At 42.7% G+C, this 17922-nt stretch overlaps 1 protein-coding gene across 13 annotated transcripts in view; it reads right to left on the minus strand.

The window, feature by feature from the left end:
• LOC122574256 (basement membrane-specific heparan sulfate proteoglycan core protein-like) overlaps positions 1-17922 on the minus strand; it is a 298381-nt gene that overhangs the window by 133339 nt on the left and 147120 nt on the right. For all 13 annotated transcript variants that reach the window (XR_006318969.1, XR_006318967.1, XR_006318968.1 and 10 more), the window contains one exon: positions 214-424. Coding sequence is in view for 6 of the 13 variants with exons in the window: in XM_043741632.1 (XP_043597567.1) it covers positions 214-424 (211 nt within the window). In the remaining 7 variants the exon portion in view is untranslated. The remainder of the gene's footprint in view (positions 1-213; positions 425-17922) is intronic.

Genomic DNA, 17922 nt, shown 5'->3' on the forward strand with positions numbered 1-17922 from the left:
AGTATTTTATACGACATGAACGAAAACACGAGCAAAAGATAAGATTATTTCTAATGATAAAAATTGTAGACAAAATTCTTTATAATTCTACATAGCCGATATTCCATCTCTACTCGGTAACCACTTCAATATAGAACTGAAATTTTCTTGAAACGTGTCAAGTACGCGAAAGGATTAATCGTAAGGATAATGTTAACATAACTACAGTTTTACCTTCGACTCTCAACACGAAGGCTAAATTCAATTTGGGCTCGGTGTTAACCTGGCATTCGTAAACCCCAGCGTCACGTTGCTGAACGTAATCGATCTTCAACGTCCATTCGTCAGATGCTTCGGGATGCTTCACGGAGAATCTTTCGTCCCCCGTGTACGCATAGATGGACGACGTGAGTATGTGTAAATCTCTTTTACGTATCCAAGACACCTGAAAACAAAATGGTGTTGGTTGAGCATCATTGAAATTTCAACAAAAGTTTTAGGACCGTCGACATTACTCGTTTCCAACATCGTTCTCGTCTCGACGTTTCAAAGGTATTTTCTCTCATCAGGTCGGAGAAAGCTTCTTCTCGTTTCCACGAAAAGATTTGCTGCACGCTTGATCCGATTCGATCGACCTAGTTTTCACGAATCACTGTAATTTGTCCTCAGCTAGATCAGTGGATCCAGAGGTTCTTCTAATTGCGTAATTTTATCGTTAGCGATTGGTTCCATTGAAAGTAGTTCCAAGGAAAGGAATGTTAATTTCTCATAAAATTGTCCATTATTGACGATCCACCGATAGGTAACTAATTCTGCAATAGTAGGTCGAAATAACAAGAATGTCGACGAAGTGGACGTAATATTTAACAGATTTATACAATACATTTGTTAAATCTGTTAGCAGCTGTATAATAAAATTTCTATTCATCTAACAGAGCAGTCTCTGACGTTTTAGCAAAGTATAATAATACAACTAAGATGTAACATATATTTTTCTTTAGTACAAATCAAACCACAGCTGTAAGTATATTTAATAACACATATTTAATACAAATCTGAAATTTGAAATTAAAAAGAATATTGAATTTCCTCTTTCGCGTGTTTCTTTTTTTTAAATAAGAGTTATTTCAAATATATTCGAAATTATTGAAAAAATCATATTCGCGCTGATCGTAACTCAGGCACATAAAACCCGATAAATTATACAAACTCGCTCTATCAAACGGGTAATCTGATATATGACTCGCAATATTCAAAAATATTCATCGGCGATTATATCGTAATCGAAATTGAAGATTTTATCAGCGACATATTTGAACATGTTATCGGCGAATAATTGGCTGCGTTAACGACCGCAATGAATCGATAGAGACGTTCGACAAATTTAATAAAGTGGTCCTGATAATTCAGCCGGGTATGATCGCGGTTGAAAAATACCCGAAATTTCCCGAGCTTTATCCGCTTATCGACATTTATGGCTGATCGTTAAATGTCTCCCGTAGACCGTCCGACAATTACACAAGTACGTGACGGTCCTACGACGGCCGTTCGTGCGCCAAAAGTCACCCCTCTATGGGTTACCCCTCTTTGGAAAGCGTCGCGCGCTTATGGATGCCGGTACTTCTAACCCCAACGACGGGGCTCGTTAAACGTATGCTCACCGGGAAGAAGATCTTCTCACCCTCGTTAATTATTCTCCACTGCATCCTTCTGCGACATACAGAGAGACACAGTGAATGGAACGGAAGGGTAGTCCCACACCGGGAGTCGAAGAGGAGAAGGGGGTTGAAAACGCAATCCTTCTCTGTCAAGAACGAAGACGTCGAAACGTTTGGATGCCGCGAGAAGTTTTCGACGTCAGACGTTCGATAAGGATTCCTCGTTTCGCTTTACGACCTTCCAACCCCCACATAGCACCGACCACTTTCGCGAGATTAATCGGAATGTCGCGTATTTTGATATCGCTGATGTTTATCACGCGCCGTAACCACGACGAATATTTTCTAGACAACCGCGTTAAAATTCGATACGGAAATTAAACGACGTTAGCACGTCGTTCGGAATAATTCCGTTTCCGATCGAATCCGCGAAAATAATCCGTTCTCCCGCGAGATTCGAATTTGTGGGGTGAAATTTTTTTTCTCTATGCAGAAAATTCCTCTCCGCCGTGGAACTCGCGTTATTTTGATACGAATTGAGGCCGCGTTTCACGCCAGAGATGTTCCGCGAATTTATTCTGCGAATTCGAGCACCCGTAACGAGCGATATGGAAAGAGGCGGAGAAACACACACGAGAGATAGAAAACGAGAGGACCGACGGATGTTGCAGAGAGATATAGAAGGGAAAACGCACGACAGAGACGAAGAAGGATCTTTTAAATATAAATTTCGTGCACGAGAATTCTTTATCGTCGCGTAATCTTTTCTACGAAAGAGAAGACGCCAGTTATCATCTCGCGCTTTTTACATCTAGCGGACTAGCTCCACCGGGGAAAATTAAATATCTTCCAGCTCTTACGCCAGCCATTGCCCCACGGGGTCGAATATCTTCGTAAGTCAGCCACGGACATCTTATAGTTTCGAACTCGCCTCTCGGCGCTGAGATTACACGATGGAGAACAAGGATGTTACGTGCTCTACGTGTTATCGCGGAATTTTATCCCTATTAAAGTACAACGAGGCGAGAAATCTGCGAATAGAAGGAACGTGCTTTCTGGGTGGCGGCGCTGCGCTTCAAACATTCCGCTTACGTGGCAGCGTTTTAATTACAGGAATATTTTTCTAGCGGAGAAGACGGCGGACTGAATACAAAAATCTTCGCGTCCGGTAAACATAAATATCGTTCGAGTTTTATGGGGAAATGTAATGCAAATTCCACTGCACGTGAAGTTTCTTTGCTCCCCAAGTTGGAATTACAGTTTGCCATAGTTCGGTTAGCACGGATCTGATCACGAATCAACGATCCCTTTAACGTTCTTTGAATCTCATTCCGTTCCCAAAGTAGTTCAAACTAATTTTTCTTTTTCTCTTATAATAAATCTCTACACTCTCGTGAAAATTGTTCCGACAAAGATTTAAGTCTCAGTTGAAGGACCAAGCTTGAAACACCTGCGTTTCTTCGCTGAGATTCGACTACGAGAAATTACCGACGAACAAAGAGCGCCATCTATACTAGCTGCAGGTTAGTGCTTGGCAATAAAACGTGCCTTGTTTAAGAAGGAACTACCAAAGAAGATCAAGAAGAGAGTTACCTGCTCCCCGCGAGGTTTCCTTTCCTTTTGTACGCTATCTATGGTTAAGAGAAAACAGATAAAGAAGCGATAGCGGTTGTTTGGAGCAGATGCTCGTGATACTCGCTACGTAAAACATCTCGGAGCGCAATTTGCCGGGTGGTAACCAGCGTAAGACTTTCAGTGGCTTTGCCCTTTCATAGTTAGAAGGACTTGCCATTTTCTGCTTAGGCCAACCCGAAAGCGACCTGGAAAGTGGACTGGAAAGGCGGCCCTTTGAATCGCTACGTGCACCTCCAACTGCGATCTTCATCTTCTATTAATCCGGCAACGTTATTCGTTTCAAGATTCTCCGGAGATTCCGGTGCTCTTGAATCAAACAAGCTTTCGAAAGAAAGAGAGGAGGAATAGGAAAAAAGGAAAACAGAAACGCCTTATAAAGGGCACGTAGCAGTTTAACACAGCGAAATGGTGGGGAGGTAGGGGTAGAAGACGTGGAAAAAGAAGAAATGTAGAGCGCAGCTGGGAGTCGAACGAATTTTCCCGGGGATACGAAGAATTTCCTCGAGGCAGGGAATATTTCCTGTTCATGTCTCCCTTTCGTGGAGCAGCGTGTCTCAACCCCTCGCGGGGGTGCCGCAACGTACGTGCGGGCATTTTCTAAACGGCGTCGACGGAACGACTGTTGCGGCCTCGACACGCAGGCAAGTCGTGTCGCGACTCCGTGCGGAGGGTTCCGAGCGACGAAGCGTCCCAACCGTTGACGAAGAAAATGGAGAAGCCTCCGATCCGCCCCGTGGAACGATGATTTTCTCAACCATTCAAGGTAATTTCTCGGGATAAAAGGTCTACCACGCAAGGTACATTTGAGACGACGCGGCGAAATAGAGGGTTGGGAAGTGCAACGGTGGAAATGGAAGGGGTGGAAATGATGGGAACCGTTCGTCGTTGGTAAACTCGATTTACAGACGCCTGCAATGTGGGTTTTCCACTTGTACTTATCTAGGCGCCATCGTCTTATTTTCGCCTTCGCTTTTCTTATTTTGCCTCTTTCGCAGGCTTTCGCAAGATCCACGGGCGCAGTCGAGCGTGTCAATCAGTTTAAGGGAGGCAGATCGGTTTGCCTCAATTTTATTTCGTACATTCTACGAGGCAGATGCGCGACAAACATTGACTGACGGCCGGGGATAAAAGTACGACAGCGCTGAGACGCTGGGAAATGGAACGATGTTGAGGTGCTAGTCGCGCGAGAACGTTGCAAGTCGTTTGTTGCGAGAGAAGCTTTGAAGTGAAACTGTAACAGCATTAAATGAAATCTTTGATCCGTTCGAACGCGGTGATACGGGGATCATGACACGAAAATCGTACTTCGCGAATCCTGTGAAACAAAGTGGTGAGAAGATCAAACGATGGAAACATTGGTAACAAATTATTCCTCGACGCTGGAAACGCCAATCATCCTATGGGTTCTGGCCGATCATTTTATCGTAAGCTGGTTGGTACACAGCCCGATAGAAATTAGAGATACCAATTAGCAGGTGGTATCAATTTAATGGCCACCCTCGCTGTCGTTCGTCATCGTCGTTGCAGCGAACTGCGTTCGACGTGGGTGTTGCTCGTTGATTATCGTCACCGTCGTTATCGTTGTCATTACTTGAATATCCCATCGATTGCAGCTTCTCTCTGTTCCACTATCCAGGCTATTATATGTCCTGTATCTGTGCCGCTCATCTTCTCGCTCGCATGGTCGTTCATTACCTGCCCATCCGTACTCGCTACGCTGTTAACGGCGAAATCGAGGCTTAGCATTTATAACGCCACGTATATACACTGTCAGCCATAAGTATCAGGACATCTAGCGCGTTTAGACGAAATGAGATATTTTTGGTTCACGATGAATACTTTTCATTTGCCAGTTATATTTTATCATAAATTTCCTATTCTACTCATACTATCGCGTGTTTCGCGATGTAAAATATCGACTAAAGCAAGATTGCTTACATAATTGTGCAGGGAGTGGTTTTCGATAGCTTCTCGGACAATGAAATTATAATTTTTAACGCGTTTCTCGTATGTCCGTATGCTGTTTGTCAATAAACACCAAGTACAAATACAAACAATGCTGAATGAAGACAGACACAGGTACAAACGAAAAAGTTCAAATACATCTTCGCTAATTGCATACGCGAAATAATTCCGCTGGAGTTAATGTGATTAAATGTATTATTATTTAAAACAATGGTTTCCGTATGCAAAGTAGCTTTTCATTTTGATGATAATATCGTTGACTCGCTGGAACAGTGACGCAAGAAACGATTTTGTCAATGAAGTATTTCTCAAGATAAGAGTCTTGTTACTTCACCTAACAAAATTATACCTATTACTTCGCAAGAAGAACGTAACTGCGATATCGCGGAAGTAAAGGAAAGTCTTCGAATCTTTAAATTGTTAAAAAGCACAGATTTCCTCACTGCATCAAGTAAATCAGATTTCTGACTATCCAATCAGGTTACTGGAATTTGCTCCGATAAAAACAGATGTAATTCACATCTTGAAGTATCGGGTGTTCCTAATGAAATAATAGCGAATGCAGAAGCGTGGAGGAAATTGCGCTGTTCGCACCCCCGACGAGATGAAACGAGACTAATGCCTGGTAATTGGGCGAACTTCAGCAACGCCAACCTGAAACGTTCACGAGAAAGGCCGGGAAGGGGGGCGGGTAGTTAGACATGGCAAGAGTCCAAATTTCGCCTACTCTCGTGCAAAAGTCTGAACGAAAACGTTAGAAAAGGAGACAGAAATAAAGAACTTGGAAAGAAACAAAGAGGACAGAAGCAAAAATAAAATGAGAAAGAAGCGAAAGACTGGAAGCTCTTTCCAACAAACTTCTGCCCTCGTTCCCGTGTAAATTCGTCGTGCCACGATTTTACTTCACCTTCGTCGGCGACCAAGTTCCAATGAGAAGCTCGAAGAAAAATGAGAACAGGATGTAACGAAAAGAAGTCAGGCGAAAAAAAAACAAGAGAAGGTAAACGCGAGAGAAGCTTCTACCAGTGAACGATCGAACCGATGGACTAATTAGTATCGGAGCTGCGCAGTTTCCTCGCAGCCTAACGCGCGGGCTACACCCTCCAAAAGCTTCCACCAGAGTAGCTCGACTAGAAGGTACGACTAGGTGCTGTCTTGGGGATAGTTCCCCGTTAATGAGCTCCTGGTAACGACGTCTTTTTCCTCCGTGCCCATATATCCTGGAGAGATCTCGTTCTAGCCCGGTGCATTCTCTCGCGCCTTTACAACCCTCGTTGCACTCGATCATCCCTCCCATTTTCACCTTCATCATTCAACTATTCTGAGAGTCGGCCAAATATTCGCGATCCTCTGTATTCGACGTTCGTTCCACCGCGCCACGGAATCGTCGCGATGAAATAATACCGTTCCCAAACTTTTAAATTATACATAGGAGCACTTCGCACGTCTCGTGCTTTCGATATAGAAACGGAATTCGGGGGTTTTCAATGGGCATAACGGCTATGAATTTAATCGAGAGCGTTCTCTCGACAAATTGAAATTTATACAAATGACGCTAGTTTGTCACTTTTCGTTTACTACTATTTACTTTCTGTTTTCAAGGGATTCTTCAAATTTAAGTTTAGACATCTTTACCCTCTTCCTTCGTATTCCTTTGCAATTCTTTGTAATTCTTCAAAGGGTGAATTTTCTCCAATTGAAAATTTCCTAAGTAACCCTATTCTGCTGCATTGTTTCTCTTTACGATTCATTTTATACAGCGGCGAGTCTTCTTAAATCTAAATGCTTATGAGCATTACTCTATTTTATTATATAATTACTTTACGATTCTTTACAATTTTTTTCACAGGATGAATCTCCTTCAATCGAAATTTTCGTAAATTTCATCAGCCTGCTACCCTGACTTTCTTAACGATATTTTTACCAAAGGTGTGAATTACTTCGCCCTTCAAATTGCTATTCCTAATGGTCCCGCCGATCGTGTACAATGCCCTCATTAAGGGATCTTCAAAGTTCACCGATAGATTCTAAGAAAAGCTCGCCACTAAGGGCAGGTTCTTCATCACAACTTTCGCGGAAAGTTCGCGGCTCGTTTCCCTTAAAATTCGCCTCGCGCGGTCCATGGCGCAGCTCGTACCAAGGTGTGCTTCATAAATCCTGCTCGGCTATTGCGTGCACCAGCCAGTGGCCAATAAACGGTACGTGCGAGCTGGCATGAATCACAGTTGCCTCGGTTGAAAAAGAGGGTGCAGACCAAAGGGGTAGATCGGCAAAGGACGAGCGTGAGGTGAAAAGGGCTGGCGTTGTCCGCTTGTCAATATCGAAAATTAGAAATTCGAAGCAGGTCTCTCACATGCGTGTCTATGTATCTGTACGGCGAGACGTGTGTATGTAGACATTTTGCTCGGTGACAGAGGGGTTGGCGCACGTGAATAGACGTGGCTAGGTGGACGCGTAACCTCGACCATTGCTTGTAAATGCAGGCACCGAAAACACTCCGTGATCTCGCTACGTTCGCACACCCTCCCGTGGCGCATAAATCAAACAATATCGATCACCTGTTTACTTTGCCGTCTCCGCAGCGGCGTTTGCTATTACTATGTCGCCACGGAGCAATATATTGGTGGTGGAATGGGCATACCTCCGTGTGCTTTTCATTCTGTCACCGGTCGCGTATTTTCGGCAAAATTCCGTAGATATGGCCGATTCACGAATGCCTCTCTCTCTCTCTCTCTTTCTGTCTGTTCCTTTCTCTGTGTGTATATTTCGATGTATCGCGTATTCGCTTTCTGTGGACGATGCAACGTCGGAAATTCAACAGGACCGAAGCATTCCGGGCAAGAAACGAGATTAGCCGACTAATGGATTTCGAGCGGTTAATTCGATGGTTGAAAGTAAATTCGAGGGAATGGATTTTGTGGCAAGTCCACGGCAAACTACCGACTCTGAAGTTAAGGATAATTTCTGTACAAATAAATGTGAACAGAGAGTGAAATCGCGCTGTTCTTGATTAATTTCGATCGCAGAGGCTTTTTCCTACATCTAATGGCTTTCCTCGATTTCCGCTCGATAGAAACTAAGTTTAACCAATCACAAAACATCGGTAAAATTTCTAAAACGTTAACGGACAACGGCGAAACTCACTCGCGAATGGAAATCGTTTGAAGGGTATCAAGTATCCAAGTCTCTGTGCTATATTTTTTTTTTTCGGCTCTCTAGGTTGGATTTTCGACCGTTCCCTTCTTTTCATCCCTCTCTCTGCTTTTTTCTCTCCCGTGGTCCGGTTTTGATGCCGGTTTGATTGGAAAACGTTCATACTCATTTGTTGCGCCACGGCCAGCCGGAGAATACACATACGTCACGTGTACACGTGTTATTATCCTGTAAAGCTCACTTTTATGGACGCGCTTTTATCAACAGTACGGACATCTGTTCTGCTATCGATATCGCTTGGGTGCCGGCCTAAAATTAATGGTTGTTCCAGACAGGAAACAAGCCGTCGCCATTAAAAGTATCGCGCTCGGTTTAATCGACAGTCCTGAGCGTAAATTGACTGATGCGATCGAACGCGTAGAGTGCAGCTACCAACGAGAGAAACAGAAACAGAGACAGAGACAAAGACAGGGACAGAGAGCGTGTTACGATCCTCCCAGTTCTGCCTTCCGTCTCGATATTTTGGCAGTTGGATACGTTTCGTTGCTTTTCGAAAAATAAAAGAACTGGCTAACGAATGGGCTCGGCCCATTCCGGTCCAATAGCCGAAATTCCACTATCCACGCGATAGGGAACGTTGTTCGATAATTCAATGGTTGGTGTTCGCATAAACGTTAATAAGTAACGTGATGGACGGTGTTACCTAAATTAGATAGGACACGTTGATCTCTGCTGCATTATCCGGACGTCAAATTCGATGTAATTTGCTTGTAATCTGGCAGACAGATCGCGGCTGAATCGGAAATGCGTTCAACAGCTATTTCGAATAATTTATCTGTCGTTTGTCCTTCTATCCACTGCTGGTTCTCGATTTGCTGCATCTATAGGTTGGACAAGTTTCGAAGAAAGCTTCACCAGACAACGATTATGCCAGGGTAACGTCGATATTCGGGAAGCGCGAAACAACGAGGTCAAGAAGGGAACGTTACTCTTCATTCTGAATGAGAAATCGTCCTATTTCGTCTTCCGCAGCCTGGAATGGCGAGCAAGTGCAATTCGCGTAAGACCCCTGTATAACCAATGTTTTCCCCGTGTGAAAATAGTATTCGGGTACGGTAGAAATTTATTCCTATTTCTGAGAGCGGACTGGCGTCTCTTGCAATTACTTTCTTCGAGAACATTTTTCTCACGTGAACGTTAAAGCTCTTTCCTATTCGCTTAGTACTTTCAGCTTCTTCGTCGTGTCTTATGTTCTCGAAACGCTAATCTAATCTTGTTTCGCTATACTGTTTTTCCACACTATCCTATAATTCAAGTTACTACGGTTTATCCTATACGTGTGTATGTGTGTGTATATGCATACGTACTCAATTAAGAACTTCATGGCCGAGTATAGTTTTATCGACGTCCTATAACAGGCAGCTATGAGCTGCTGCAGTTAAGAGTTGTGTAAGATCATAGTCTAAAGTTCGCTTTGAAACATCATCTTTCGTATCGTGATTTTAATTAAAGTAATAGCGTCATTTTTCAAAGTTATTGATAAAGTCGATCTGGCTTTACTTCGGCAATTAGCATTTGTGCTTCGCTTTTAATCAATTGGCTTCCACTGTCTGTGTTTTCTAGTTTTTCAAATGTTTGCGACAAAAGAGGGGAAAATATAGAGAATATAGATCTCTTCTTCGTAATTGGACTAACTGATGTAAAGTTTAGTGAGTCATAGATTACCAGTGCCAATATAGTCTCTTATATAACCGGAACAATTTTTTATCAAGTAAATGAAGTTTCATAAATTAAAAGTACTGTAATCATCTTATTCCATCGTATTATAAGATTATAAAAAATCTCCTTTATCATTTGCAACCAGTACCTTTTCAAGTCACTAACATTATTAATTAATAAATTATCGTGTATACAGTGTAGACGATTATCTCTTCCAAACGACTGTGAATTCTACTAAATTAATTGAATTACTTTTTTTATGGTTTCCAAAAAGTATTCCAGTACATTCTCCTACATGATTTAAGAGCAAGCAACCGCTCATCCTGAATCGGTCCATCGTGTTTTCTCGACGCTGGCGAGGGACAAAGAACGGATAGATGCGATTCGTTCAAAAGGGAAACGTGTGCACGGATCGGTCGCAAGAAAAGCTGTTCGCCGTAGTCGTAAATTTTCCCGAGCGAAAGATCGCGCTGAAACTCGCGGTCTTCGCTAGGACATCGAAATAATTTGAAAGACAGCATACGACTGTCGCTTACGTAAGCTCCGCTTGTCGGATCGAAGGGGTGGCTTCGTGGTGTCGACTCAGCCTCGCTGTCGTTTTTCCACGGCCTTATCCAGCAACGTCTGCAATCCAACCTTCTTTCGTCGACTTTCATCGGCGTAGCTTCTTTCGCGCGAAAGGAAAAGTTAAATTTGCATTCGTAGCGTCGTCTGACGAGCACGGCCCTTTTCTGCTTTCCACTTTTTCGATATTCCTACGCTTCCTCTTTCTCCCTTGCGTTTCTTCGTGCCCCCCTTCCCTCCTTCCTCGCCTTTAAGCACGGCCCTTTTTCCTCGATCATCACGGAGTGTCTACTACGACTTCTTCGACGTCTATCGCTTTCGAATTCAGATTTATTCACAATATAAATTTATAAAGCCGTCGCGTGGGTCGGAACAGAAACTCGACGTTGGTCGAGCGTCCTGCCCTCGAACGCAGCCACACCTCCTTTGAAATTTCCTTTTCGTTCGACAAATCTCGCGATGCGTTTGCACCTCCACGCTTCTCCATTATTCGATTCCTTCGGGAACACCAGCCACTTTCATGCACTCGTGTTGATGTTAATGTTAAGCAACGCTAAAGCGCCAACTCGACGCGGGCTTTGCGAGCTGCATAAATGTTGAGGTTGCGGATCTATCTGGATCTAGTCATTGTGGTAGTGGATACGTATAGGTAAGGCGTATTCTCCATCGTGAGATACATACGTGTGCTGGGTACAAGCGCGAATCAGAAGGAAATCGCGACTATGAATATACCAGAGGAAAAGGAAGAAAATACTTCGTTTCAAGATTCATAGGAATTTTTTGTTTCTTTGTCGATACTGTTTTGAATATAAAGCACTACGAAGAATACTCGTAGTGTCAGGCGTGCATTCGTAGTACTCGGAGCCTGTTGCTATCATCTTTCTCATACATGCAACTCGTCTTCTGGCTGCGTCGATTCTGCAAATCTTTTTCTTTCGTTTTCGTTGCATCACTTTCGCTTTCCATCGGTAATCGATCAATCACCCGTGTGTCGAAGCGAACGAAAGGCCGGGCAAATGGAAAATGGAAAAGTTATGTTCGACGCGTGTACAGTCCCCGGTTATGGAAATGCGTCATCGTGTTCGTGAATATTTAGCGTATTGAAAATTCAATTTCGCCGCCGCCCCATTCTCCCAAACAACTGTCTTCTAACGTACTCTAAACATTGTTAACCCCCTTTAACGTTGTCACGGTACGTGTACGTAGTTACACACGTCACACTGCTATTTACTGACAGCGAATATTAGTAAATGGCTCTTATCGTATCGATCGTTATACATCAATTAATACGTGTCGGTTCAATCAACTCGCCGTACGTCTATCAATTAGCACAATCTTGGGTAAATGTCGTCTGTAAAGCGAACTTGCAAGTCGCAGTTTGAGAGAAACCACACAAATGTAGACTACGGACGTGTATACATTTACCACTTGAAGTTTAGCAGTAGGACGTGACCGAACTATGAAGATGAGAAAGAAAGTTCAAAAAAGAAACTTTAAAGAAAGCAAGAAAGCAAGAAATACGAGAAACATCAGCATTTTACAAAATATACAAAATATCCAAATAGGGTACCATTACAACGAATCTCCCCTGAGCTTGCATTTCTCTAGTTTCATTCAGAAAGATATGGAGACGTGAACAATCGCAGCTTATTTATAACAATAGACAAAGTAAACGATCGATAGTCAACGAAATAAATTACAAGCCGTTGGTTAGCGAGGCGGATGAAGATCAGAGTCTCGTTACGGATATTTTACGCGGCAAACAAGCCACCACAGGCTGGCTCCCGCAAAATGAAACTATTCGCATAAGTGGGACGGACGTTTATACGCGTTTGTTCGATGTAATTAATGGTCGCATAGTTCGTGTAAAATAAACTATGAGGCCGATGAATACAGACGGCCAGTCAGCGCTGGTTCAAAGATACCCGGGTTATTTCATTAATCGTGAATTTAGCACCGAACACCGGAACGTAACCAAGCTGGAAATCGAATCGACTAAATGGAATTGCCGTGAACGTTCTCTCTTGCCTCTAATAAGCGTGACACGCTACTCTTTTTCGACCCTCTGTAGTCATCGTCGTTCACTTTGGACTCGTTTGCAACAGCGTGTAACACGCGCGTATTCTACGTGACTGGATTTATTTATTCTAACGAAGATTACGCGCGGTCTAGCGCGGCACGTGATTGATCGCACAACTTTACGGCAGTTTATTTTCCCGCTTTTCCTCTTTCCTTGTGTTCCCCCCCCCCTCTTTTCTCTCTCCACCTCTTCTGTTTTCGGTCGTCGTCGTTTGTTGTCGACCTCTCTGTTTTTCGTCAGCCTGTCCACGCGTGCCTCCCCCGCCGTCGATCATACCTTTGAAACGAACATTCCACGCGTCCCGATATCGATTTCCTATAAAACCTTCGGGGAGATGCACCACGTTCAAAGGAGCAGCGGCACACGGTCTCGTGATCGGTGAATTTCGAACAATGTCGGGAATAGATGGAACCGATGCGAGACCGTTTCATTTGCCTCGATGAAAGGAATCAGGGAAAAGGAAAAACGCACAACTCGTGGTACCTGGCGCGCGTGCATAAATTAGACGAACCGGATATAAATGCCTCTGATACTCTGTTCGTCCGACACACGCTATTCAGGTACACGCTATTTCTCGTAAAATAGAACAACTAATCGAAAACATGAATATTCATTTCAGAAATCGAAGGATTTGAAGAAGAAGGTACAAGTAATTGTAAAACTATTTCGAAATTTTCAAAATTCCTACCAACTAATTATTGTAAAGCAAGTACCTCGTATTTATTTATTTATTGGTTAATATCGACAATAGCTAGCTATTAATATCAACAATAGAGATACAGTACCCTTTGGCGTACAAAGGGAATAGGCAAATTGAAATACCGTTCGTGCAAAGAGTTAGAGATCTCTTTGGTCGGTCTAAACATAGACGTGAATGAAGATAGAAAATTCAATAAAAAGTCTTCTCTATTAAATATAAAAATACACCGTATATTATACTTGGAATTACAGTATACTACCATCATACGCTTTATGCATGGATTATATGCAAGTATAAGATTGCATTTTTGATTTAAAAAGGATCCTCGAAATAAACAGTGATCTCATTTTCGTAAGAAAAAATACGTGTCCTAGTTTCCAGCGAATCTTTCGGTTACCGTAGAGCGCCACGAAGAAAGTTCCAAATGGGCGTGAAAGTTGCGCTCGGTTATAAATTGATATAGAAAATCGCGTTCCGAAGTTGTTGAAGAGAAAAGGGTCGTTTCGTGCGTGTAGAAGAACACTCGATCGTGGGAGTCCTGAGAGGGACTGTCGCTGTGTGTATACAGGGGAATAGAAGGGTGAAACCACGAAGGCAAACCAGTCCTTTAGGATTAAAATAAATCCTAATCTGGCACAGGTCGTAAAGTCAAGAGGGAGGGTCGAGCCCTCGGGCCTTAGGTCGATGGTACGTGTAGCAAGGAAGAGAAGGATGGAGGAAGAAAAGGAGCAAATAGAAGGGTCTCAAACACACCAGCAGGAAATGTTACCTTAAATACACTAAGTTTCCTCTCCTTGTACCTTTCCTTTCCACCCATGAGATTTTCACCTGGACTATGTGTACAGATATTAATCCCTAGCGCGACTGGAAGAAAGAGGAAAATCCATCGTGATATTCTGTGTACCAGCGGAGGAACGAGTAGACTGAACTCAATTTTGTAAGATCAACGAAAAGGAACTTGTTACATGCCAGGGTATCGCGTTCTCTCCCTCTCTCTCTCTCTCTCCCTCTTTCTTTCCTTCCTTCTTAGATGATGTGGGTCAGGTTTCTTCAGAAACATTCAAGTCCGGAAGTTTGTCGAGATTGGACAAAAAGTTTCGAAAAGCGTATCGTAAATATATACAAGAGGCATTCGATGGCTGGTAAAGCAGTTGTTATCAGGGAAGTCAGTTCCTTTTATGGTACAAGATAAGAACGCTGGGCACGTCCAGCCAGCGTTTGGAAAACAGGGAAATATTCATAAAGGAGGGATAATGCGGTTTGAATGTTGAAATGTTTGCGAAGGTTAGCCTGTTGGAAAATAGTTATACGTACTCTTTTACAGACCCAATTGATAAACAAAAGATATATTCTCTGGGATTAAAAAAAAGAAGAGCCAAAGATACACAAAAATATAGCAAGACTTCAACATCTTAAAATCCAACCTTGGACTTTGCACGTACAAAATAATTAAACGGGACACAAATGTGGTTCGCTTGAAACTTGTTCATAATCGAATTTGGCGATTAAATATTTACGTAACTTAATTGCTTAGCTTAGGCAAATTACTTAGCTCGACTCGAGCATTCTGCTGATTCAAAAATAACTCCTCTAAATTGATATCATATTTTACCAGTAAAATTACGAAACTCCTGTCTCGTTACAATACTAACAAAATTTCCAAATGTTTTATATAAAGCATAACATATAGACATAAACCATCTACTAATACGAAAGATCACATTTAACCATCAATAGAAAGACGATAAAAAGGACTCATCGTTCGGATCGTATTCCGTTTACAAAGACAGGTTCGTACACAATAATCACGACAGATGTTTCATCAGGGGTACGGCGCTATCAATTACGTAAAAGCATCGTATCTCGACCTAGAAACGAAAGCAGCCAATATTTGCAGTAAACAAGCCCGGCCGTCCTGATTTCGAATTACGGAAAACTGGAACTGTAAAAAGTATTGCAGGATACAATAAATAAATACGGACATGTATCCCAGAGTTGTGTGTTTCATCGGTGTGCAACGTGAACACGCCGCCATGTCTCGAATTGTCCGCCGGTTATAGCCTGGTACAACGTTGTAGCTCATCCGTGCAGTATTGTACGGTAACACAGGTTCTGGGGTGTAGCGGGGTTAGTAATGGTCGAGCACTAGGCAAACAAAGTATCTACGTTGTCCGTAGGGGTAGCTCAGAGGGGCTGGCCTGGCTTCGACGATGTTGAGTTAGCTCGAGATAGGTTAGTGTAGCCAGGCTAGAGAGGTCGAGTGTTGTATGATATGATACTCGACAAACGGCTTCCACGACCAAGTGAGTACCTAGGAAAGTACGCCTGGTGTTCGTACTAGCATCCCCTAAAAATAAACATCCCTCGGCGCGCGTGTACACCGCCTCGCGCCGGTCAACCTCCCAATCCTCGTGTTCGCGTCCTCTTCTTTCGCCAAGACGAAATTACGACGATGCGACAACATTTGGGATACGTTTCGTGTTAATAAATTTTTTTTAATTTTGCGTTAAGTGATATTTTTTAAAGAAAACGTAAAAAGATATTTGGAAACATATATCGACTTTTGAAACATTTTATAGTTGAAAGAGATGTCGCAATAAGAGGACAGTTGCAACTTTAAATAATCGAAGCAAAGTAATTCGAGTTCGATCAAAGTAGGAGCACTTTTTGATACGTGCTATAAATTCATATAGTCCACTGAATCTCTGAAAAATCAAACAGATTAACTCGAAGTTCTTAATTTCAGTATTACTTTGATAACATCTCTCTGCAAACGTCTCTCTTTTCTAAGATAGTAGAATTTTAAATTGATATCTTCCCAAATTCTTTGGGTTTCGTGGAACACGTAAACACTCCAAACTGACTTCGAAGAATGTAACAAACATTACCGTGAATAAATAATCCGATTTGTACGAAATTCCTTTACCAATGACAATCCTCTCTCTGTTGAGAATCAGAAAAATGTGAGATAATTCTATCTAAATGTTAGAAACAATTCTTCTGGCTTCGATAAATCCCTCCATAACGAGATTCAAATTTAGCGAACGATTCGTCTTCGTTAAATCGTAACGAAATTAAAAGTCTATAGACAGAAGGTAGTTCGAAAGACAATATCGTTATGAATCCAGACAGAAATAATGATTCGAGCGTTTTATTCAGATGGAAGGAATTCTCAATGTCGCTTAATTTAACAGCCAAAGAGTTCAAACAAGGAGAACTGTTTATCCGCGAAACGATACGCTCAAGGAGAAAAATTGTGAATTTCCTTTTCTTTTCTACTCGTTCGGACGGAACTGGCTAGAAAGAAAAATGCATCTTATCGCAATGATGTAAACGGACTATTCTATCGATCAAATCGATCAGTGGAAAATCGTGGGTTCGACTGCCTCTCGTTTATCGCTGATTATATTTTTCTGGCTCGAATGGCACTTGCAGATCAGCTTCTTTTTGCATCTGTAATTTCGCGCAAGTTATTACCGCGGCATATTTACCGCGAATTTTCATGGCAAATACGCGAGTGAACACAGACGAAAAATCGCGGCTAGCTGGACATATCATTTTACGGAACGAAATATCTCGGATATTGATTGAGCTCTCTTTTCGAACGCAAAGCGGATGTTATATCTCCGTGTCCGACGGTCCACTTCGGCTGCTCTTTTCAAATTATAAAACTAATCCTTGTAAATCCTCGCGGACTAACAGACAAACATTGACATTTCGATGAAACGATTCACTATTTCGTCTAATTTTCCCCTTTCGCGATATTGTATTACCCTGGAAACTTCTTTCAGACCAATCGGTTGATGCTACATCATCGTGGCATAATTTCCCGAAATATACCGGCGGAATCCTCTTTGTCTCTTTCCAACGGATCTTCAAATTGATTCGTAACATAAAGCACAGAAAGCTTCGTATATCGCGGAGTTAAACGCGTGTACTTCAGGCGAGACTTCAAAGGCAGAAGAGGGCTAGTGAGAGGCGCGAGAACAGATGAAACGAGAAAGAGAGGAAAGCTTTGTGAGATTTCGCGTTACCACGGTCGCAAATCGATCTCACCAAGACCGAGACATTGCGTCAACTGTCTTCGTCATTCTCTCCGGTTGGTCGGCCGAGCTTCGCCGGTGACCCCGTTTTTGTAGACACCGGCCCACTCCTGGTCTTTTTCATTTGTTATTCACAGGTCGGTGATTTTTAAAAGAAAGCCTCCGCAATAATTATTACCGTGGGCAATCTTTGGCCCGCATTCAAAGAAATCGTCTGTTCCAAGAGCGTTCCGAGAGGGCGACGACAGTCGGTACCCGGTTTCTACTCTCGAGAACGTGAAAAAGAGGGGTGGAACTTGAGACAAGGGAAGAAGAGAGACAGATAGATAGATAGAGAGAGAGAGAGGGTGAGAAAGGGAAATGTAGGAGGGCGGCTCGGGGAGAATATAATGAGGAAAGCCTTACGGGTTTTACGGGGTCTATATT

The sequence above is a fragment of the Bombus pyrosoma genome, linkage group LG13 (assembly GCF_014825855.1).
Source record: "Bombus pyrosoma isolate SC7728 linkage group LG13, ASM1482585v1, whole genome shotgun sequence".
NCBI lineage: Eukaryota > Metazoa > Arthropoda > Insecta > Hymenoptera > Apidae > Bombus > Bombus pyrosoma.